The sequence below is a fragment of the Spea bombifrons genome, chromosome 1 (assembly GCF_027358695.1).
Source record: "Spea bombifrons isolate aSpeBom1 chromosome 1, aSpeBom1.2.pri, whole genome shotgun sequence".
NCBI classification, from domain to species: Eukaryota; Metazoa; Chordata; class Amphibia; order Anura; family Pelobatidae; genus Spea; species Spea bombifrons.
The window spans coordinates 153,212,771-153,238,037 of NC_071087.1; the positions used below are offsets into that span (position 1 = coordinate 153,212,771).

The following is a 25,267-nucleotide window of genomic DNA, read 5'->3' on the forward strand; positions in this document are numbered from 1 at the left end:
TTTATAAGTGTGATAAAACAGATCATAGAACACCTTGTCAATAGATGTACAACTTTGAGAATGCCGATGAGGTTAGCTCTGTCTCATGGTTCCAACAATTTAATGTACTTAAATATTTATAAAAAAGGACTAGAAAAATAAACAATAGGTTGATGGGGCCACAGGGTGGTCAAAGGTATGGAGAACATTGGTTTAGCCAACATACAGCCAACAAAAGCAAACCTCAAGGTTACTGGTAGCATATTCTGGAACATCCAATATCCGAACAGTGCCGGTTGTCAGGGTCTCCTCAAATGAACACAGCTGACCCCTCAGTTACAGCTTTTTATACCTGAGCTCATGTGAAGAGACACAAAAAACTCATAGCCTATGTTATTGGCTTTGTCTCTCTAACTTCTAAACTTCCCACATTACAATCCCTTGTATTTGTGGATTGGGTGGGCTTGATGCTCCTTTGAGCTTACAGTAAACATCTTGTTCTGGGACAGCCCAGAGAACAATAATCTTCATAATGTGAAAATGTGTCCTTCACAGCTATTTATCTATGGCTATCATTATCCAAAGCCTATATCCAGCTGTAGATGGAATAGAAACCTCATCCTACCAGAGCAGTCGTTGACTAGTCCAGTCCAGAAAATACTCTTGAGTGTTGCAGCTTTTCAGGCCTGAGAGAAAACATATTTTTTCCATCCAATGCCACTATTAATCATGTCTTTCGCTGTTCATTCTACAAGGCTTCGCTGTACATTCTATCAAGAAAACCGAGCTACTATATTTTGACAAGCTTTGCTTATGTCTTGTTAAAATAAACAAAGCATTAGCTGCAAACTGAGAGGTCTGATATGGGTTGGATGCAATGGATTTGCAACTTGTGGTAATTGAATTTCCTTGTTTTAGGTCTATAAGTATAACCAGAATTCCGATATAGGAACGCTGCGTCTACAAGCCTTACAAGTTCCATATTGGTCATTAAGTGCACAGACATGACTTCTCGCATTTTATTATTTGCCACGGGAACTTTATTAATAATGTATAAAATAACCATACCCTCACAGTAAAAACCTGAAAAATAAAACACGTGGCATTTATCTCACCTGTAAACATTAGGAAATTGGTTGAAACACAATACCAAATTCTATGTGGTAAATCAAATAAAGGACACGTTGGACCAAAAGGCATCAAAATAAACAACTATCCAGTGAAGTAAAGTGTTTTCAGCTCAGTCCCATTTGCAATGTCTCTTGGCCCCTAAAACCCTGTACAATTTACGGGCAAATGTAGAGAAATAGCTTAAAAAAGGAGCCATACCTGGCTATGGTCCAAACTTTGGACAATTCAGAAATGCTATACTTGGCTTGATATTCAGTCCAGTCCTGTACCCTGGCTAAGATTTAGCGTCATAACTTGGTAGCCGGACCCCATGACCAGAATTAGAAAAATTGCTAGCTGTCCAGCAAACCCACCATAAACCAATAAAGGAAAGTCATATCTACAGACACACAGTTAAATATAGATTATAATAGGTAGTATGAGATTCATTTGGCCTTTTTACTTCTTGTATTGTATGTGTTTTGTGTAATTAAAAAAAAAGGTAAAGATTGTGATTCCTCCCCCCAAAATGCTATGAAGGTCTAACAGCTTATTAAAAAAGTTTGATTTTCACCTACAATTTATATGTCAGTTGTATGTGTTAAGCAACCAAAGTTCTACAGACTATATTTTTGTACAATATTCATTTTATAACTTTTTACAAAATAAAATTTTCTTTCTATCACTGCTTTTGTGTTTTGTTTTTTTTTTGCCAATTTTTGTATTTAAAAGAAGTTTGGAAATAAATAAAAAGTGTTTTCAAACAAACAGAACAATACACACACACCTACGCATGCTTTCCCTAGTGGAGATCTACCTCTCATACCGCATATGGAAACTTGGAAGGAGCGTGAGAGTGAGTGGTGTTCACCATCAGGCTGGTAGGGTTTGGGTTGATAAAATGCAGAAGGTGGTCACACCTTGGAGCCACCTCTTTAAGTTATGGGAAGTGTTACGGAAAGATCTATAGCTAACAAGACTTAGAGAGTCTTGCAGTACCCAAATCCTGCACTTTAGGAGTCCCAAATCACTTGATCGCTCTATTTCCCACCATGATGTCTCACTTTTCTAGGAGCTAAGGATTTTTGGGTTAGATATAACATATCTAAAATAATAGTCCCATACATTGATGTTCAGGCACGGAGAACGCCGTCACGCTGTCTCCACCTGGGAAACCAGGTTCTAAACAGACAATCTAGCGTTCCACACAAGCATTTAAGTTCAATAACACCTAGAGTTCTATCATAGACATTTTCAGAAAGGTAGTAATAATTACCCATTTTGGAAGCAAAACAAGGCTGTGTATACAACAAAAAGTTGCAACCGCTGAACATGAAGTCATTCTATCCAGCATTGCATGCCACATACACTAATGACACATGTATTTCACTTTCTGTCCCCTGGGCTCTCACCCTCTTCTGACTCACAACTGGCTTTTTGAAATTTCATCCCATTACGTGAAGCTCAACGTCTCCAAGACTGAGCTATTATGGGGTTATTCTTCAGTATTCACCTCCCCAGCATTTGTCTGGTGCGGTAATTATTTCCTAGAATCCCCTACCATGTTCTATCAGACTCATTAAATGCTCACCTATTCAGAGCAACTTTCTACCCTCCTAATACCCTCAACCTGAATTCTAGTAGTGCAAACAACAGGTAAGGAGGGCCCTGATCAAATGAGCTTACAATCTAGATGTCTTTGATAAATATTTTCACTGCCGCCTATTGTACCAGCTGTAGGACATCTCCTGGCACTATATGAATAAATATAATGTAATCGCTCCCATTTCTGCCCATATCTCCTGCTTTAATAGCAGCTCCAGCCGTTCCCTCACATTCTCACTTTGAATCAATGGACTGATGGCCCAAATGTGGGTCACTTTTGGATAATTATCTTTGTGTTTTGGGGCACCTACAATGCACTTGAAACTCGCAGTAATGTCTGTGTAACACGATTTGGATATCCAAAACACCTCGCTTAGGTAGTCAATTAATATAGTAATATCTTCAAAAAAAAAAACTGTTGTTTTAACAGACGTGACCGGAGGCATTGCTCGGCTGGGACTTATGGCCAATCTTATTATTATTATTAATGTAATAAATGCCTTTGGAAGAAAAAGACTGTATTTATCTATATAATTTAATTTATAAAACCATCCTCTGCTATACCCCTTCTATACATTCATATCTACCAAACATTCCGATAAAAGAGGGACTTCAGGGGAGGAAAGAGGGACAGGTGAAGCTGATAAAAGAGAGGGTCATGGGGGGGGTAATATTCAAGATCACGTTAACGATACATCCTGAAACCGTGTCCATCTCAGATCATTTAGAACCCGCAGGAACACGCAGCAGCCGTGCGCCGTGAAGAGTTATTTCAGGGATTTCAGGGGGATGTTAGATGGACTCCGTCTTCACAGAGGGGCCGCAAGTCTGCCTCCCCCACCCACCCGAGATCAGTGCAGTGTTTGTAAATTCTGCAGAAAGTCAGAGATGAATCCGGAGAGACAGATCTGTTGCCAGATATTGACTTCCATATAAACATCTGTGAGACAGGACAGAAGCGTTCATATTACATCCATTGTCTCTCCTTCATGGCTGAAATTACCTCGAGTTGTTCTTAAAATGATAGACCTTTGGTAATAGGTTAGCGTTCAAAGGGTAACTTGTTCCAAGTTCATTTAATACTCAGCATGGGTGGGGAACGCTACCTCAGATGGTGTGTCCTTTCTACCTAACAAAGAGACCTCCGAGGTCTCGAAAGCTTACATAACTTTACATCTCTTTCTATACTGGCCCGATAAAAGGTATCAACTTCATCTAAGCTCTTGATTTTCTCTCGGGCCAACACCAATCTCACATGTAACAGGGCAGCTAACTTAAAAATAAAAGTTATAACATGCAGATGCTTTAACTCACTTAAAATAAGGAAATACATCAGTGGGGGTTTTAACCGTTTCCCTTCATAGACCACACAGAAAGTTTAGCACTATCTAATCTACATCCCAACACCCTTAGTCGGTCTCCAATTCTATTAAATAAGAACAATGAATGTAAAAAATCTTTATAGTGTTTGGATCACTTTAAGGCATTTCTTGGGGGAGACGCATGTGATCTCAATCAAACGAGCATTTTGAAAATTCACTACAAAAAAACTATAATTGTTTCTTTTGCCTTAACATATTTTGTGTGACATCACCTTCCCGAACGTCTCCGTCGCGGATCAATACGTAACATTTAATAGGAATGGAATTCTAGAGCAAAAAGCATCTGAAATGATGCAGTTTTTGGAATTATGCAGTAAGGATCGACGCTCGCTTGCTGTGGTTTTCTGCTGGCAAGATGATGTCCCACAAAGCACATGTTGAATGAGTTAAAGTACATTTATTTTGCAGTTATTACCATTATAACAGAGTTTACGATGGGTTCTGCGTAACTAATGGGAAAAGCAAAACCGAATGGAATGGAAGGCTAGCCATGCCGGAGCGGTGTTATTTGAGATCGCACAATGCGTTTGGTTTTATGGATTCGCGTAAAAAAGCTGCTTTTCTGAAAATGATTTAGAAAAATCCCACCGGTGATACAACGTGACGTCAAAACATCTTAAACGTGAAGCGTCACTAAATGGGAATACATATATCGCTCTAGATATTTATCGATATTTAAGGCTCTGAGCTTAAGGCTTCCGTAATATGTCTATTGATGGATGTACGCTACTGCTTAACAGAAGAGATTCCATTAAAAATCATTCATCTTATTTTAATGGACAAAATCAGCATTTCTTTCGAAAACAAGGACATTTCTATCTAAACCCCAAACTTTTTAACGTTAGTTTATATGTAAATGTTAGCTAAAAGGTAGATTCCTAAAATAATATTTTTTTTAGTTTATAATTTTATTGGCATACATTCCATCACTAAGCATAGCCATACTTTAATCTTATGTTATATCTGTTGTTCTGTCGCGCGGAACCCTTTGAGTGTTTGGCTAAGCAGAGTACTTTCCTATTAAGAAGGGCCGTCCAGGGGTCCAGAGGCACCTGGGTGCTCAGGGCTGAGGTAATCAGACCAACGGTAAATTCCCAAGTGGGAGCCACACAGGGGCATTGCCACCAAGCATGCATGTACGTGCCTCTCTGTCCATAGCCCCTGACCCACAATCCTGAATGCCCTGGGAAAATTAGACGTAGTTCACTATGTTCTCCCTGCTTAATATTTTATAAGACTTTTCCTTAATCAAAGAGACTGGCCCATTCCTAGGTCAGTCTCCAACTGGCCTCCAGCTGGGGACCTGTGTGTATATCCCTGGGATTTGAACATGATCTTGAATGTGGTGAGGGGCAAGAAACAGCCTCAGGGTCTGATACAAAGTGTCTGATCTGTAGAATTCTAAACCTCTCCTCCTGTGGCGTATGGAACCGCTAGTGAAAATATTGGAGCCATCGCAGCCTCTCTCTCCCTGGACAAAGTCAATCCACCACTGGTAAGGCACTCGCCGGACGTGAATTCCTGCTAGGAAAACTGGGGTTAAAGAATATCAGTGTCTTCAATGATGCACAAGAAAGTGAGAATTACCGGTATATTAGTAAGGAGAATATGGCAATAGTTGATGACGGTAGGTAAAGCCATGGGAGACCCACTACTGGTATAGGGGATCGTAGGGTTCTTTTCAGGTCTACCCACCTACACAACAACCTCAGCTTTGCTACAAACCCCAGATATAGTGAACACCAGGGCCGGCCGAAGACTTAACGCCGCCTGGGGCGAGGTTTAAAACGCCCCCCCCCCGCCGACGCTGGGGGGGCCGAAGTTTAAAACGACGCCCCCCCCGCCGACGCCGGGGGGGGGCATTTTAAACTTCGCCGACGCCATAAACCCCCCCGGTACTTACCTTTAAACAGTCCTGCGGCGAGTCTCCCTGCTCTGCCACGGTGCCGGCTTGTAATGCTGAGCGCCGGAAATTGACGTCACTTCCGGCGCTCTGCATTACAAGCCGGCACCGGGACCGAACAGGGAGACTCGCCGCAGAGGAGAGAGAGGGAGGGGCGCCGAGCGGGTAAGCGAAAAACCACTCGGTGCCCCCCTCTCTCTCCTCCGCTTCAAAAAAAAAATAAAAAAAAAGCGCTTGGGGCGGCAAAGTGCCGCCCCTTCTAAAGTGCCGCCTGGGGCAATTGCCCCAGTCTGCCCCATTATAGGGCCGGCCCTGGTGAACACACATCTCTATTTTTATTTCTACTATAGCAGAGGAGCATTAAACAAGGTTAGATTGTTAATTGTTATAATCTTGTCTTCTATAAAGCTTACACGTAGGTTTCCCCTGAGACTTCATTGTTCTCCTAGTCTTTCATCTAGAAAAAAATTCAAGTTTAACAGTTTTATGGGACTTGGGGAGTAACTACGCTTCAATATTTCATCTTTAACACATGTTAGAAGAATAACCTTTTTCTGTTTATTTACCAAAAGTCCGAAAGACGTTTATAATACCATTAGATGAGCCAGCATTCACAGAATCTGGAGGTCCATTAGACTCCACTACAGCAGCATATTATGAAAGTCGGCACCAGAAAAATGATACATTTGCAAATTAATTATTTTCTGTTAAAAAAGGTGAAATGAGTAAATTTTTGTAATAATTTCCATTGAAAAGGGTTTTTTTATATTTGTGTTTATTCTTTAGTTCTGTTCAACCAAATCTACTCCTCTATTAAGTGAAGCAGCGCTATTTCATCATTTTTTGTTAATTTTCTTGAGCGGGTCGTATTGGATGAGCGTTACGTTTAAAATATCTGACAAACACATTTATTTTAACGTACGACAGTAAAAAGAACAGAGTTCCCTTTTATGCTTTTCTTTGCACAATTGTTTTCTTATCTTCTGCATTAAACTGTCAAATCCCCGTAAACGATACAGTGATAAGCTGCATGACATGTACTTTAATAACTGAAGCAGAGATCTTCGTGCTGTTCCTGACATTTATGGCTACTTTATCCAGGGTATTTAACAATACGTTGCAGATTCACAATCTTTTCCTTCACACAAGAGCTCACGTTCTAATGATGATGCTCTGAAAGTAGTGGGAAGATACCGAGATGTGGCCCAGATCTTTCAAAACATGACATATTTTATTTTAATGCCATTTATTGATTCCTGGCTACATTGTGATTTTATTTCCATTAACTAAAAAAAAAAAAAAAAAAACGGGAAAAAAAATCAATTGAGGAGGCAGAACATCCATTAGAAGTCGGGACAATGTCAATGACGGCCATTTAAGAGCTGGATGATAGAATTCTTGTGTCACAAATGTAGTCACATTATTGAAAAATAAGACCTTTATTTTTCAAGGGGAACTGGCAGTAGAGCGGCAACCAAGCCCGGTGGGCCACTGGCCAAAAACACAGCATACTCTCCAGTGGTAGATTGGGTGCTGCAACTAGATATGCCGGGTCACACGTAACGTTAGCGTAAAAGCGCAGCCTATGGTCTGGTTTATCCAGATGTTGGTCGCACTTACACCATTAAGCGGTCAATGGCCTTGAAGAAGCCAGGTCCCACCTCAGTCCGACCAACTCATATGGTGATGAGTGACAATATTTTTTTTCTCTTTCCTTTAGGGGAATTTTTCAAAGCAATTTTTGAGCTAATTTATCTCATGGAGAGCTGAGATCTGTGGTTAAACTAGTATACAGTATACTCCCCCCAAAAGGAGAAGACAAGATACTGGGGAAAATAATTCTGAAAACAGGAAGACACGATGACGGTTTAACAGGAAGTTAAAGTTGGCGTCTAATACATGAATATTGGTTACTTTAATCTATAAACACGCGCTTATTCAAAGTACTGAACTTAAGAATGCAGGATATTAGAAAGTCCCAAAAGACATTGGGGAATGAAAATATCTCTGTTTCAGGAACACTAGTAAGGCTCCGTGCGTTTAGAGCGTAACCCGACAATCACCAAGAAGTTGGACTTTCTACTCCATTCTTTCACTAAGGAGACTCAGTCCTGAAGGACTCTGAAATACAGCGATCTTTTTTTTTCGCTTTCAGAATATGCAGGGTTAATGGACTTTCAGATACACAAAAGGAACTCCATAATCCTAATATTTGGGATCCTGCGAAACATTAACTTCTCTCACATACATGCTGATCATTTTCTTTTATGACACAACAGGAAAAAAACTTCAAACGCCGGTAACTTATTTCTAAAAATACTAAAATACTATTCCAAGGCGCAAAGTATTACTTCATTGATATAAAGAGTGCATTTGTTTACAGTATTCAAGCTGTCGTCCGTTTGACACTCAAGGTCCTAACGTGGTTATTTCTGACTTTCCTGTTTATTTCCTTTTCCCGGCTCTACTCCACGTCCCCCACTTTCCTCATCTCAGGTTTCCCGCTCTTTCCTCTCTGGTCAATTGATTTCAGATCTAGATTTGTCAGCATGAAGTAGCCGGTCGTATGATGTGGAATCCAACGACCGGTTAGGGGAGAATCAATGCAGACTTCAGCGTAACCTTCATAAAGGGAGGTAATTTCCCTGCAAGTATCAAACTCTGACATTAGTCCTTTTGTCGTTTACTGCTCTCTCTTCTTGCTTTCAAGTCTTGTTTCTTTCAATGCCAAATGCCGTCTCTATTTGTTTACCCCAAGTAGGATAACATCCCAAAGCTCTGAACTCAATGAGACCCAGGAGCTGACCATGTTAAATACCTTTAATAAATACATAACACCCTATGGTAACCTAATATCAAAGTCAACCATGATGGTCACACAACGTTACAGCTAGTTCCGGATAAACCAAAGCTTTCTGTGCCAGATATATCTTTTTTGGAGAGACTCAAAACCAAAACCCACGATGATCCAAAGACCCAGAAGTGGCGTTACAAAGTGCTCAATCTAGAGATACAGTCAGTGAACCCTGCTGATAAGAAGGTAGGCCGCATGGGTACTTCACACCCTGCGGGTCACACAAGTGCTGAGTATATATTTGATAAAGTCTAGACCTCGTCAATAATTCTCTTTTGTCACTAAGAAGCCAAGAACATTCTTTCCAGATGCAGTGATGAGTCTCCCAGCATGGAGTTTCTCCAGCACTCACACACACGCTCAAACACTCACACACACTCACACACTCACCCACCCACCAGTGGATTAGACCACCCGCCGGCTTTGCCAGCACCGTAGGCTAAGCTCATTTCCCTGTAAGATATGGAAAGCAGTTTGGAATCCCTTTCAGAAATAATGCTTTTTTTTGTTGTTGAGAGGCCATGGTGCTTAAACAGCCGCTGTGGAATTTACCCAAATGCGATGCACATGTATTGGGATGAGACAAAAAAATAAATGAAATCACTTGAAAAGCCAAAAGTTTAAACAGCATGGAGAGGCATTCAAGTATAAAGATTTTCAGCAAACCTTTCATCTTTCAGGGACCCATGCTGAGCGGCAGCATCTATATACGAATGAGAATCAGGTACACTAAGTCCAAGCTTAAAAATGCTTTATCGGAGGGGCATTATTGCCTTAAGTGTGGTATTCACAAAGCCAGACTTTATCTGTGCTGTGCTTGGTATGTTCATGAATAATTATTTATTATGGAGAAATATGTGTACAACGGGCATCATAACACCGGGGATGTTTTCAGTAAACAACTATTTCTAAGCAATGTTATAACGGTGAAAACAGTGGCAGTCCGTGGCAGGGCTAGCATTACATTTAGCCTGTCCCAAAGTTTGATCATTATGTAAATAAAAGTTGGAATCACTAGTTTAAGTTGATACTTTTTATTAGTGCACAAAAAGACCTCAGACGTCTCTTTTTCAAATGGAAAGATGGAGTAAAGAGTAGTGAGTCTAAACACGACTTGGACAGTTGGGCATAGGATTAACATGAAGTGATAAAAATCATATACTTCGGTGAACTTCAATAATTAGACTGTTTTCTTTTTGTTTAGTTCAAGTATAAAATAAATTATAATTATTAGAAATAAAGGGAAAATAGAGGACAAAATTTAGCATCTTCAGGTAATTTTGGAGGATCTTTTTAACCAAACACACCAAGTTCTGGGTCCAGGAATCTGGTATTATTGTTTAGGTTGTCCTTTTCATTCTATTCGGAAGTAAATAGCGGGAGTCGATGCTTGTTTGTGAATCCGATGCTACGGCGCTGTGTTTGTGCGTGAATGAGAAGTACACATTCTGTACGGCAAATTGTTAGAAATCCGGCCTCGAGGGATGCTCCGCAGAGCGTCTCTGCCATGGGATGAAAGAAGCCGTATTGAAGGAGAGAATTACAAGCTTGCGGTTTTCTGCATAATGTAGCTGTAATCCCTCTGTTTGTCTGTAAATCAACAAGTCGAAAATGCAACTGCAGATTCATTAACCCTTTTAAGGGTCTCCAACTGAACATAACTTCCAAACTGTAAAGTAGCGCAATAAGGAGAGCTTTTACATGAAGTTAGCAATAATGTTCCTCCTTCAAGCGATAGTGAACGATTACAAGGACTTTGGGCTCTTTTAAGTTTCCCGCTGGAATTCTTAGACAATGGGGTTATATATTGAGATACCGCTTAGTTTCTGTAGCGGACTGGAGATGTTTCCGCAGCCAATCGATTAACACCAAGGCTGGCCGAAGGATCTTCTCTTGTAACAATGACTACTCGTTTAGGCTCGGAAATGGAACATGAGATCTAGTCAAGGTTCCCTCTACTGATCTAGGAGGAGATGCAGGAGCGATGGCCGCCTATCGGCGACCAGATAAAGAGCTGGTCGCCTTGAGAAAACTTCTTGTAACAAGTACAGGTACAAGCTGCATCCTCAAAATGTTGGGGTGGCTTAAAAATAACTTTGTCTTCAAGAAGACCCATGAATTTTATAATCCAGCCCCTGGTTCTGCCCGCAGAATGCCCCATACGCTCCCCTTTACCCGCATTGGGCACTGGGCATGCTGAACGGCCAGCAACACCAAAAAATGGGACATTTTCCGGGTCAGCCATCAGTGGTAAGATAAACCTGGTGGTCGGGGTAGTGTGTTAGCATATTCCATACTATCTTATAAATAGAAGGGTGAATGAATTAACAAATGAATGTAAGGGAAGACGACTAACTCATGCAGACATATTACCTGCAAAACGTACAACTTCCATTGAGAATTCTAAGCAAACCTTGTGCAGCGGAAACTCCAAGATATAAAAAAAAGAACTAAAAGAGAATAAAAAAGGGGCCATAATGAAAAACATTCATTCAGAGAATCTATAAAACGCAAACTCCACGGTTTCCAGGATTTCATTTTTTATGATCAAAGCCAATAAAACACAGAGGTCAGATTTAAAGGATGCCGCCTTCAACATACAAATGTTGTTTTGCATGTGATATGCAATTGTGTGTTGGCGCGTCTTGAATCCATTTAGCTCACACACGGGCTAATGATACAGATGATCTAACACTTCCGGCAAAAGTATAAATAAACAGATAATTTTTCTCATTCTGATCCCAAATGATGTTCCTGAAATGGGGCTATTTTTTTTATATCATACTAATAGCGTTCATTCAAAGTAAGACCTTGGTGTAAAAAAATTGTAAATCCCAGCAGGGAAATAAAAAAAAAATATAAAATTAAGTTAATGTAAGACAGAACGTCGTTCAATATCCTGAAATTTTTAAGGTAGTAACTTTTACCCCATCCAGCGTCTGTTACATACTATATTATATATATATATATATATATACATACATACAGAACGAATCTAAGGCACAAATGAGACCAGCTTTAGAGGACGTTAGGGACCTTCTTCTAACTATGAACCCAATAGTGAACCGGACTACATGTCCCCGATCTTACTGGTCTTAGTATTAGTATTATTATCTTTTATTTATGAGAAGATATCCGGCTGAAACAGGGCAGCGGAACGTGGTAATTAGCTGAAAGCAGAAAAGCTTGCCGTTTTTAGGGTAACGGTGATGGGGCTGATTATCAGGTTCACACAGTCAGAAGATGGCTCCTCAACACTATGTCCACCTAGATTAATGATTTTTTACTACAAATTTATAGATGAAACCCCTACTTCAACAGTGGTGGATTAAGGTAGGAATATCTTTAACAGAGAGTGTTTCAGATACATAATGACCAGAAGAGGTTAAGGATAGGCTAATGCTTTGATTATTTCAGTTCATAACATAACATAACAGTTCATAACAAGATGAAACCACGAATTTGAGATAAATGGCTCAGCCTTCCAAGAGAAATGGTAGAAGCTAGTCCCGTGAGGGAATTTAAACATTCATGGGATAGGCATAAAACTATCACTTGGCACAAACAACAGGAAGATGGAGACTCCAAGGGGGCCAATAAAAGATTATAATGGTCCTATGAGTAAGCGCCGTGTTCAGAGCGAAACTCGTTAGGTGGTTTTCTTCATGGCTCCCGTGTGGACCTTGTATCCCTGCTGCTCCAACGTGGTGGATTATGGATAATACATAAGTTATCATTATACATTGTGGAGTTTGATCTTTTATTGGCACCCTCGGAGGTCTCCAGGTTCCTGTTGTTGGTGCCAAGCGATAGCGTCGGTGGAAATTCCAGCGGAATGGAGCAAACCTGATTGCTGCAGTCCTGATTCTGATTTGAAGCTACCCCCTGAATCTAAGACCAAGGACTGATCAACGTCTGAGTCGTAACTTCTGCAAAAATGGCAGACCAGATGAGCCGAATGGTTCTTATCTGCCATCGGATTCTATGTTGGCCGATGGTGCCGAGTGAGTCAAACTGGATCTTCTGTGAATAAACTGGTTTCTGGCCCATTAAGCACTAACGTATTATTGTCTGATAAGGAAATTGCATAAAAAAGGCTTAATTTAGAAAGGACAGTGTTTTTTCTCATTCATGGCTCTTAGGGAACAGTGCATTTTTGTTTGCTAGATCTAAATTGGGTTAATTTTTCAAAAGTGAATAAAAAAAAATAGTGACTAAGAGAAGGACACGAGGGCGAGCCGCGGCGACGGACAGTGATATTATTATGTGTGACAGCGGCATCGCTCGGACAGTCTCGCACAGTTAGTCAGTGAGATCACAAACTATATTGTATCAGGTTCTAGAACTCCCGCAAAGTGATATCATGAGATACGTGGGAGCCTCAATAACCTTTATTCGGAGTCTGATGTCTTTCTATTAATATCCTATGAGCAAACTGTGTTATTGGGTCGTTTCAATGTAAATCACATGCTGTTATGACCATGGTCAGCTATTTATAACGAGCTGACATAATCACTATCCGATGACAATAAAAGATTTTAAAAAATCCCCACTTTTTGGTATTTCAGACGTGTAATTTGCTTCATTAAGAATTAAGGGAAACAAACAGCCTCAGTGGATGCAGGTGGCCCCCGCAAATATCCGCGTCTTGTTACCTGTTTCTCTGCACTAGATATCGGGAATACTCCGGGATGTGCGGACCACCTCAGGACAAAGGCACGTGGGTACATCCCTCGGACCAACCTACTTCTTGCATGTTCAGGACCTCCTGCACTTCTGGGATATGGTTTAGCCGAGGCTTAGCTTGTGTGTTGCCACGCGGCTTGTTCACCTCCCATTAAAACATACCATAACACGCAGAAGAAAATATTACAGAACAAGACCATAATAAAATGGCGCATTGGGGTCCTTATGCTCTAGTGGTCAAAAATCTGGAGCGGGCACTATGGAGATGTGCGAGTCTGCGATGATGTAACCTGAGATCAGTTAAAATGGTGGCATGATGTAAGTGTGAATCATTGTAAGATGTGGGCAACAAGCATGGACATTATATACCCTCTTATACTCAAGAGTTGGTCAGTAACATGCACAGGCGAGCATCAGATATACAGCCCACCCGGTGTAATGACGAGTCTACGGCACCAGCACGGAATAAGATGTAGTCACACTAGATGGTTTTATACCCCCCCTTGTTCATAACCAGGAACACAGTTCACATAAAACAAGGCTAAAATAAGATTACTTTGAGCTGCTGCAGCCACTGTCTTTTGTATAGGGGCCCAAGATAGGTCCGTGCCAGCGATGCGGCTGAAACTTGGAGCGCGGCTGACAAGAAGATTAGAAGACTGAGCAAGAGCCAGCAGAATTTGAGCATATCTGTGAAATGAGGCACTGGTTTGGATTATCCCGGGGAACGGGTGTGCTGGCCAGATCTCCCATCTGGTGTCAAGGTGCTGAATGGGAGCCGCTCCTGACAAGGATAGACCGAGGACAGGGACCCGGCGGCATGGGAGGAAGAATCAGCGCGTTGTAGATCTGGAGAATGTAGTTGTTACTTTGTCGCAAAGAAACCCTTCGTCTGTTTAGTTAACTTTTAGACACGGCCCTCTGGCAGCAGAGAAGGAAAAGCCAGCAGAGGGTTAAAGGAGCAGAGACAGATGGCAGGCGTTCGTCAGGTCACTTAATTTTTTACTCTGCATGTTCTCGTAGTAGCATGTGTTTGTTCTAAGCTCTCCAGATCAGGAATTTGTGCTTGTAAATTGTGTTATGAAAAACAGTGTACGAGGATAAATTATAAGCAAGAAATAACCACTGTTAAGGATCAAACTCCTGCAAGGCTTCACTGTAACTTGCGAAGTATTAAAGTATGAGCGAGAATCCCTCCAGTTTCATATAATGTTTTTTTTTTCTTTGGTACACAATGTCTTCTGGTTCTTCAGAGTGCCCCCCTGATATCCTTCTATTCTTGGAGCTCAGAATGTTTGTCGGGTACGAGGGTATCACCGTGTTCTACAGCCTTAGCAGTCGCCATAGTATGTATAGGAGGCAATGGGTTTATAAGTAAAAAGTATAAGTACTTTTATGTCTTTAAATGCCTTATTAAATGTGCCCGGCCAACGCTGACGTCTGCAATTGAGATCCTTTGCAGCTTAAGTGCCCGGCCTGCCCTGAAATTTACAGACCGAGGAAAGCCAACTGGCTGTTGGGATCCAAGAACACCAAATGGCCATTTTTACCATCAACAATCACAGAATGAGGCGTAAATCATAATTTCTGCCACAACACCACTGCCACTGGAATAAGGGAGAGGGGCAACGTGCCCAGACCTTAAACATCTCCGGACCACGCTGACGCCGCTCTCAAGGTGACCTGAAAGCAGAGGATTCTGATCATTAATAAACCAGCCGGTCAAACTATTACAAGGTCTCTCGTTCACACCATACGCACTGTGGACTCCAAGAGAAACCTATGCCGGCCATTCTCACGGAAAGGGTCCCGGAAAAGACAATATAAGTCTAAGTTAAGCAAGAGAAGTCGGGTTTTTACTTTGAAATAAATGTCATAAATACGGTATGATCGGCTACACTGTTTTCTCATATATACAATTACGTTAATATAATAAATATGTATACAGTTAAGTAAAACATGCTGGATGTTGTTAAGCATAACAGAACATAATATTTTGCAGAGTATATTCATAACAGGGCATGGAGGATACATTGGAAAGCTTGAAAAATGAGTCTGCGCTCTGATGTAAGTTGGGAACTGGTCTAAAACGGAGTAATGATGGAAGTCAGAAGTATGGATGACTATAAGTTAATGATGTAACACGAGGATTGCCTGTAGTTACATTATATTGTATGTACACTTTACATCATAGGCTTTCATCACACCATGCAATGGTTCCTAACACTTTGTAACAATTGGAGGAAATTTTATTTTGTTATAAACTCTTTTGGAATATTAATAGTTAAACATTTTTGTGGGGGGCTCTGTTAGCCTGGATAGTCTCTACCAAGAGTGGTGGTCAAATTTATTTTTTAATTTTATTAGGTGTACCTTTATTAAAATTATAATTATATTCGTCACGCCAGGGGACAGCGACGTAGTGTGTTGCATATTCTCTTTGTATCACTAAAAGGTTAAAGGTTTTTTTTTTTAAATTGCATTAAAAGTGAATTAATTTCTTGTAGAAAAGAAAAACGCTGTTACCCCCCAGGGCGGCTCTTAGCGATTTCTGCATTTATAACAATTACATTGTAAAGTGGTCCCACGAAAAGAAAAACATGGCTGTAATGCTATACGGCGTGTAATGGATACAGGTTTTTACAGCGGCGGTTGGGTCTATTCAAATTAGCCATACTGAAGGGCAGCCGCACTGCGGGGGATATTTTGGTTTTATTAGGATCCCAAACACAGCCTGTTAAAGAAATGTGTTTTAATGAGAGCGTTTATTAGCTTAGCAGTCTGCCACGGGAGATAACCTTACCTCACCTCGAAACCATCACGGGAAACCATCTGATGACGTTCCAAGGCTGAAAAACTAGGCTTTTATGTCCTGAACTTCACATACATTTACTCGAGCAAACGGGCAACGTTGTATCTGCTCCATGATTTTATATAAACATACACAGTACCCGTGTATCATCCGCACATCACTTAGGATTACAAAGAGATCATGGTTGAAGCAAAAAAAAGAAAATAATTATGTATAAATTATTTGTAGTGAATCTCTGTTCATGTTCTGCTTTAAAAAAAAGTAAATATAAATATATACAAATGTATGTATGTATGTATATATATATATATCTTTTGAAGGCATCATTGTATCTGAAACAACATGGTTAGGTCTTACCAATGACTTGTAAACAGGCAAAATGATGTCCTCTTCTCGTGAATCCATACCGTTTTATACATGCCCCCCCATAATGCATACATTTACATTTTTCAATATTGAACCTCATTTGCCACTTGCTTGCCCAGTCCCCTAGCTGAAATCCTCCTGAAGAGAAGGAACCTCAAGTTTAGACTGTATTACCCTACCTAATTATGTGTCAAAACATTTCAATTGTATTAAAGGTTCCACATGCCCCAAGGATCGCTGTGATTGGTGATCACGGCAATCACATGGCCAGAATAGAGGCGGGTTCTCTGCAGGGAGACTGCCTCATTTGCCCAGGAAGAAACAGAGCCGCTCACGGGAGCGCACCATACACTTCAACGTAGGAAGTACTATCCCGCCCTCCGCTCAGCAAGGTGCACTCGTTTCTGGGCAGCATAGTACGTTGTACCGCCGTAAGGTGGTTAATGGCCCATCATGAAGATTATGTAGCGACTAAAGGTGGTGGCTAGCGACATTCAAAATTAAATATGTCCTGGGGAAAAAACAGCTGACATGGCAACCCTATCTCTGCCTGAAAATATGCAAAATGGAAGCAGTAAAGAAGGAAATTGCTAAGAAGGATTACACTTTTTTAACTTTATTTTTATTAAAAAAAAAAACCCTTTAGAAACAGTATGCGAAAATATTACTCTACACGATGGGAGGACGATACTGAAGGAACTGATGCGGAATTCTTCTCGCTGCTTTCCCTGTTCCAGCGTAAGGACCGTGAATCACAGGCGCTAAACTCTCCCGCTTCCTGAGCTCAGATCTTTCGCTTCTTCCACTCGGGCTCGTTGTCTGGTTCGTCTTCTTCGGAATCAACCTCGGCAAAGACCGCGTTGGGCTGCGTCCTGCAACATACGAGAGCGATTGGGAAAATGAGACGGGGGAGATATCTTTTATAACCGTGCACGTGAGAGACACGCCGCTTCACACCACAAAATAACCAGAAAGCGCTAAAAGGAGACATCAGTATTTTCCAATAGGAGAATAGAGGAAACGTGTTATTTACCATATTTACTTATATATATGTATGCTTATATATACTTTACCATATTTACTTATATATCTATATATATATACTTATATATACTTTACCATATTTACTTATATATCTATATATACTTTACCATATTTACTTATATATATATATATATATATATATATATATATATACTTATATATACTTTACCATATTTACTTATATAGATATACTTATATATGCTTTACCATATTTAAATACTTACTCATCCTGGTATGCCATGGAAAAGCAGAAACTAAATCAACTTATATACTTATTTAACTGTAACTGTTCATCAGAGGAGTTTAGAGCTTTAGAAATATTTAAAGAGGCTAATTTAACAAGAATGGAACTTGTGGTAAAAGTAACCCATCTAAACTACTTCATGAACTTAAATTCTCGCCCTTCTCTCGATCCACCCTTTAAAGGTTTCCTGAACCAGTCAACATCCAACAACATGGCAATAACTTTATGGAGAGGAATAATTGTGCAGTCCCTGTGAAATAAGATGGGCTACACACACACACACACACACACACCTACACCTACACACACACTCTTCAATCAATCTTCACCTTTTGTCCTTAGGATATGCATGATTATTCCTCCCCATTAAGGAAGTCCAAACATAAGTGATTATAGTCTCTCCCTGTAACGTATGTCAGCACCCCAGCCCGGCAGAGGGTTCAGACCCAATCCACGGGAGAGGCTCAACTTTCCAGACTAATTGGACTCAATAAAAGTGTGATACCAGGAGCTGAGTATCCTATGGGAGGGGGGGGCATCAGTATTACCCCAATAATTACCCTAAACGCACAGCTGACACACTCGTTTCATATAAATGTCGTTGTTCACGGCATCGCACACCAGTAGGTTTGGCCACTTCCATGGCACGTAACAGGCATATCCACATTTATGGAAAGAAACAAATGTAAAATCCGCCGTGGGCTTCGTTCAATGGATATCCACCGCATTTTTGGAATAACATAGTGGATTTCCATTGTAGTAAACTTCAGAATCACACACAGTCCTCACAGGGATCTTTGGCACGGGGAAAATAAACGTCCGAGTAGCTGAAATTCCCACAGAAATACTAAATACCACTCCGCCTGGAAAGAAATACCCCCGACAAAAGAAAAGAAAGAACAACCGCGGATATCGGGGATTGAACTATTAACGCGTTTAGACAATTAAATCAAGAATGCAGAAAATATCTGAAAATCCGTTCAGTTTCCAGGTCGATGGGACTCTGGAAAAATATTTTTTCACGTCGATTTTGATTCGGGTCGGAAAAAAGAAGAAGAAGAAGAAAAAAAAAAAAACAGCTGTGGAATTCCTCAAGAAAATATGTGATTGAAATAATAGCTGCAGTAAAATTGATTTAATGATAAAAATGTACTCTAAAAAGGAAAAGACCCCTTTAAACAACTGCTAAAAAGAAAAAAAAAATCTAAAAGTATCATATCAAGTGTTTTCACAGACACATTCCTCGTATTCACTCTTACTCAGCCGGCACGGTTCATTCGGCTTGGAATGAAATTGGCGAAGGGCGTGAATGAGATTAAGAATGATACTTATTCCAAAGGTGATCAGAACATACACGGCGTGGGCTTCGAATGGATCCGGCCAACTATCACCCAGAAGGGGAAACTACAAATCTGATACCTTGTCTTCAACAGCGTGAACAGAGACCAAGAAAACCCAGGGAAAAAGAATAAAAACTGTCCAAAAAAAGATAAAAATATTCATATTAAATATACTTTAAATGATCTGGGCAGTCTATGCACAACAAAATTTACATTAAATGGACAATTCCTGCAACAAAAACCTGACAAATACCTTGCCAAATAACGAATTTGGTTGCCATAAGGGCAGCAGGGCACCAGCATTGTCTGATTTTGTATTATAATCTGATAATTGCGGCAAAGCATTTTTTCATGAATGTATACAGTAAATGCATTTATATACAGTAAATGAATATACGGTATATATAGTACATGTGCAGCCAAATAAAAAGAAAAGACTGTCAAAATAATGTATCATTAATAAAAGAAATGCGGTGCGTATTCTTCAATCATCATAATCCGTAATCTCGGTAAATTCATACAGCATTGTTAATGTGGAGCCCCGTAGGAGTGATTTACTTTAACTGCTGGGATGATATTTTGCCAGAATTTCACAGAAAAATTAAGGGACCAATGAATGAAGTTTGGATAAACCAGGGCAAGCAGAGAGACGGTCCTCTGTTACATGAGATAGAGACAAAGAAGACACTTTGATCTACGGGTTCCTCGAAGCATTCCAGATTCTGATGTCAAACATACGGCAAGCAACGGTGTTGGCTTCGCAGCGCTTCCCGCAGGCGATTGTACAAAAGGTAACATTAGAGCCGAGGCGTCCTCCTTGGTGCCTACTAACCGTATAGAGTTACGTTTCCGACACCTGTACTGCTACGGCCATGAAATATTGAAGAGGCGGCTAGCTTACAAGGCTCGCCGTGCCACACCAGGGCCGGCTGCTTTACCTTTTAGTGTTAAAGGGACGCCCCAACACCCCATACACCCCCCATCAACAAACAACACATATTATTTGAAGCTCCAGAGACGCAACACACCTTATTCACTATCTGCGTCTGGTGGCAGTTTTGGCTGAATTGATGGGCGAGTCAGCGCTGGAGTATACTGCGCATGGGCAACCAGGAGATGTGTGTGAAAGCATCTCCAAAAGCCAAGCCAAGGGTGGGATAAGATTAACAGTGCAAATTTATGGCGGGGATTCTAATGAACCAAACCGTGCATCTGCAGGAGAATAAAAATACCCATTTAAAGGGGTCCGAGCAGTCGTATGCGTTAAAGTGCATATAACGGCAGGACTGTCGCTTTAAGAGACATCGCTATGGGGTCACCTTGAAGCAGACGGATTGTATACACAAAGCATTTACACATCTGTGTAGGTGAATGAAGCCCAGCGATGCAGCCACTCTCAGGCATGCTAAATACGCGAGTACGCTCACTCGGATGACACATTAACCCTTCTAAGGCTGGGAAAGCTGTAACGCATTAACGTTTGTTTGGAGATATGGCTATGCGATGCTGATTATGTAAACGCTTCGTTGGAAACATGCATATGATTTAGTCCACATCGGGCTGGCCTTGCATATGACCTGAAACAGCCTTGGTGAGTGGTGGTTCTCATTACAGCCGTCACAATGTATCATTCAACAAAGTTTTACTGATACGAACCGTGGTACATGCGCGTGCCGAGAGGCTTCTGCTCCATGTGGCATGGAACTACGTTCTGTAACTGGGAGCTGTGGATGTAACGGCTCCAGCATTACTGAGTTCATTCCGTAAAACTGCCCGTAGCTCGTGTCTTTAGTGTTATGGCCACCGGAAATGTTTCAGGGTTATTTGCTTTTAAAGATAATGTACCCAATTTGCCGCAGCAAAGCTGATCCGTGACAAAAGATGGCAGAACTAGCATAAGAAGTTCCTATCCGGATCCGTATCTTACTTTAAGGACTTACCTTAACAAATGCCGAGAAATAACTCACTGGGGAGAAATAATTGTGCAGATCTTTACATGGGATAATACTTTTAGTATACAGTTACTATTTATTTGCGGAATTTAAGAGATTGGTAAAAAAAAATAAAGAGGAAACTGTAAGGTGCAAAAATTTAAGGCACTCAGCCAGGTGTTTTGGAAAATGCTGAATTTAATTGGCTTTTTGGGCCTTAATCTGAGTTGGGTTCTGACAATTTCAGAATTTAATAAACTTTCAGAACCTCCCAGGGTGTTGTATTTACGATAATTGACTCTCACAGAGCAGGAGGAGGCCGTCTAAACCCCCCACTGCCCAAAACATCCTCACCAAATGGAAGGAAAGTTAAGGTCTAGAGAAGATCTGGGAAAATGTCCCATAGAAGCCCTCGCAGGCTGCTCGGGACGCAGAGTAAAACCGCAAAGAACCTGTAGGAAGCCGGTACCGGTCCACAGCGCAGCGCTGCCGGCATTAATATCCGCTGCATAAAAGCATCGGAAGGAAACCTTACCTGGGATCTCATCACAAAAGTCAACATCTGACAAACCGAACACAAAACGTGGAAAACACAAACGCTGCGGTCTGATAAGAGTTCAAAATGATATAAAACACACAGACAGACAGACAGACAGACGGACGGCCGGACGGACAGTACGAGACAGGGGAGCTTTGTCCGTTCACAAAAATGAAGGACACCCATCAAAAAACGCTGCAAATAAAACGTATTATAAAGACTAAAGACGCAGCTTAAGAGTGAATACTGGATGGAAAATAATAATCAAGAAGAACCCAAACAGGTGCTTTATAACACAGAAGCCACCATCTGTGACCAGTGACCCCGATTACCGGGACTTCCAGCGCTGGTGATACATTAAAGCCCCTCGGTTACTGAACACCTATTTCAGTGATTCATCATCATTTTTCACTCCGGTTATTAATTTCACTGACATCGGAGTCACTTTCATAAAACTTTTTCCTTTGAACGCATACTGGAGCGCAGATTACATGGTCTGCGATGCATTGTACTGCTTGCACATTGCACAAGTTAGAAAATTAGATATCTATTCCCATTTTCCTTCTCCTCCAACCCCTGGTTGAACATGTCGAATGCATTATTATTATATTTAATTTATTAAGCGCCAGTAAATTACGCAGCACTGTACAATTAGTACAGTTAATACATAAGTAACAAATATACATTAATACATACAGACACATCAGGAGTTGAGAACCCGGCCCGTAAGCTGCCATCTTGCCTTATTGAACTTTTATGCAAAGTTTGTGGCAGGAATGGTGGGCTTTTGAGGGTCCCACCTGTGAGCTTACAAAGCAAGGGGAGCATTGCGCCACCACTAAAGTCAGTGCGAGTGCCTGCGATCAGCTGCAATGTTCAGTGAGCAGGCGGTGGAAATGCAAAAAGGGACCCCATTCAGCATTTTATAGAAAGCTATGGCTGGAGAGCTCCTTCAACATGCGGCAATATATTAAAAATACTGCTGCCAAGTTGAGCAGGTTGAGAGGGACCCCTGTGTGACACGTGCTGAGGCACAACCTGGAAGTATAAACACATATACATATATATGTCCAGAGATATGACACTTGCTGCATGAACACTCACGTGTTATTGGTGAGAACATACGAGCAGGCTAGTAGCCGTACTCAATACACACTTACTTGGAATACGCTGGCGCGACCCAGTAAGGGTTTTCTTCTGCTTCTTTGGCGTGGCGTAGAATGGCTTCACGGGGGTTACTGTCATCTGTCTTGTCCAGAGCAATGTTCTTCACGATGAAGGACGACAAGGTGCCTCCATGAGTGCCCACGCGCCCACCACGACCTATAGAGAGGATGAAACAACAAACAAGGTAAAATGTCATCGCTATGTAGAAAACAACACAACATGCAACAGTAAGTACATATTTCCAAATAAAGAACGGTAAACCCCACAGCGGGCTGCATATTTGAAGTAATGTAATCCCACATCATTTTTTTCTGGGAATGCTTAGTTGTCATGTGACAGAATAAGCAGGCGCTGATAGGCTGATCTCATAGAAACGACAAAAAAGCATCTTAAAGGTCTCTGTGCTGTTTTTGTGATTAACCCTTCAGAGATATAATATAATATAACATCAGATCTGCTAAGGTTTAATGGCTTAACACACTGGAGAGCTCAGCTGAGTGGAACAGCACCTTTAACAAGTCAGGTGCAGGGTGTTTAATATACCTTTAGACACCTGTACGCTTTCTCTGAGGACACGTGATGTGGTTATTAATATCGCTTTATTTTCCTTGGCGTTCAGCCACGACATGATGAGCGGTGGAGTCAGACTCCAGGGGTCTCCAACCTCCGCATGAATCACAGCAGCCCACTGACTATTCATAGACTTGTAATCGCAGACATCTCTATTAAGACATTCTTTTGTACACTCGCTTCCTCCATGACACATCGGCGCTTAGTATCAGAAGCTATGCCTTTCAATATCCAGTTTCAGATCTGTTTTGTTAGCACGAGCACGTTCGACAGAACCATGCGCAGCGGTTACAGCGGAATGGCAGAATAACGTTTTCTATAACCACAAACGTCAAGGAGTCTTAAAATGACCAAGATCATCCATTAAACTTGGTTTTCTTAAAAAAGAAACCTAAATTCAAGCATTATATATCAATATATATATATATATAATCTGAAAGAATATGTAAACAGCGAAGTATGAGATAATACTGAAGAAGAAGAAAAAAAATGTTTTCTTTATTATAATAATTTGAAGAGGTTTAGAACAAATTGTAAAAAAAATTGTGATTTAATGGCTTGTGATGGGAAATTAGTATTGCAGTGGAGAACGGGCATTTATTAAAACTACCTCCAGCTTAAGTTCTTTTTTTATGGAAACGTGGTAATCCTGGTTGACACTTTACTTGGAATCGTGAAGTTGTTTCTACAAGTTTGCGGACATTTCCCGTAAAAATGAAGATTTTGTTCCATAAATGCGCTGCGTCTATGCTAAAGTATTAACTGGATACGGACAGAATTGGTATAAGCAAATGTCTTGCTCAGACAGCGAATGTATGGAAATAGCACAGATTGGAGCACCCGAAATTGCACGCGGGAATTTGTAAGTCAAAGAGAGTGGAGTTTACATTTTATTTGCAACCCTGCCCCGAAAACAACATTAATTTTGTAAACAATATGACTTGGAGAAATGGAAGAAAAAAATTGGGTGTAAAAAAAGTCTCTATACCTTGAGAAGAAATAAGCCAGTGACTTGTAAAACAATGGAAAAAATGTCTAAAGACCAAGTTAATATAAACAGGGTATAGTGTGGCTATATATCACAAAGTCACGTAAAAGGTTCAATCCGTGTGAAAGAATTTAAACCCAAAGCAGAAAAGGATAAGGTTAAAAAGAATAATTGGAAGTGGAAAGTAGCATCTATGTGAGGACATAGCTGTCCCTATACTCAAATGTGTGGGGTATACAGCTTCAGGGTTGTTTAAAGTGACTCCATCATCGAAACAAGAACTATCTTCAAATAAGAGACCTCTGATTACAACTCCTAAACTCTCTGGATCTGCCCCTAAGGCTCTTGGTATACCAGTTGATTGACAAGCCTGTTGGGCTGCGTGTGTGTGCGTGTGTGTGCGTGCGTGCATGCGTGAGTGTTGGTCAGGTTTTGTTCTGTCTAATTCCTGCCCGTTCAGTCCACGCCCTGCCCGTTCCACCTTCTTTCCTCCGACTCGGAACCAGCCAAGTCCCTAAACAGCGAGAGCCACGTCCTCGGCCTGCTCTGCACCCTCCATCTCCAATATGGGCTGAATTTACTAATCGTCATAAAGAAAAACGTTTTTTGACATAGTCCATGTATGTTTTCCGACTAGGACACAAAACACTCTTTTGCGTATAAAGTTCTAACTACATTTCATGGAATCCAGGACTTGATAATCTCCAGGAGCCAGCAAGACACGGCTTTGAAAGATGCTACTTCTGGT

At 40.9% G+C, this 25,267-nt stretch overlaps 1 protein-coding gene across 3 annotated transcripts in view; it reads right to left on the bottom strand.

Moving 5' to 3' along the window:
* Window positions 1-17,297: 17,297 nt before the first annotated feature.
* Window positions 17,298-25,267, bottom strand: part of WDR70 (WD repeat domain 70) — a 109,191-nt gene continuing 101,221 nt past the window's right edge. For all 3 annotated transcript variants that reach the window (XM_053448116.1, XM_053448114.1, XM_053448117.1), the window contains 2 exons: window positions 22,955-23,117; window positions 17,298-17,569 (listed from right to left, as the gene is read on the bottom strand). In XM_053448116.1, the coding sequence (XP_053304091.1) occupies window positions 17,482-17,569; window positions 22,955-23,117 (251 nt within the window). In that variant the 3' untranslated portion in view covers window positions 17,298-17,481. The remainder of the gene's footprint in view (window positions 17,570-22,954; window positions 23,118-25,267) is intronic.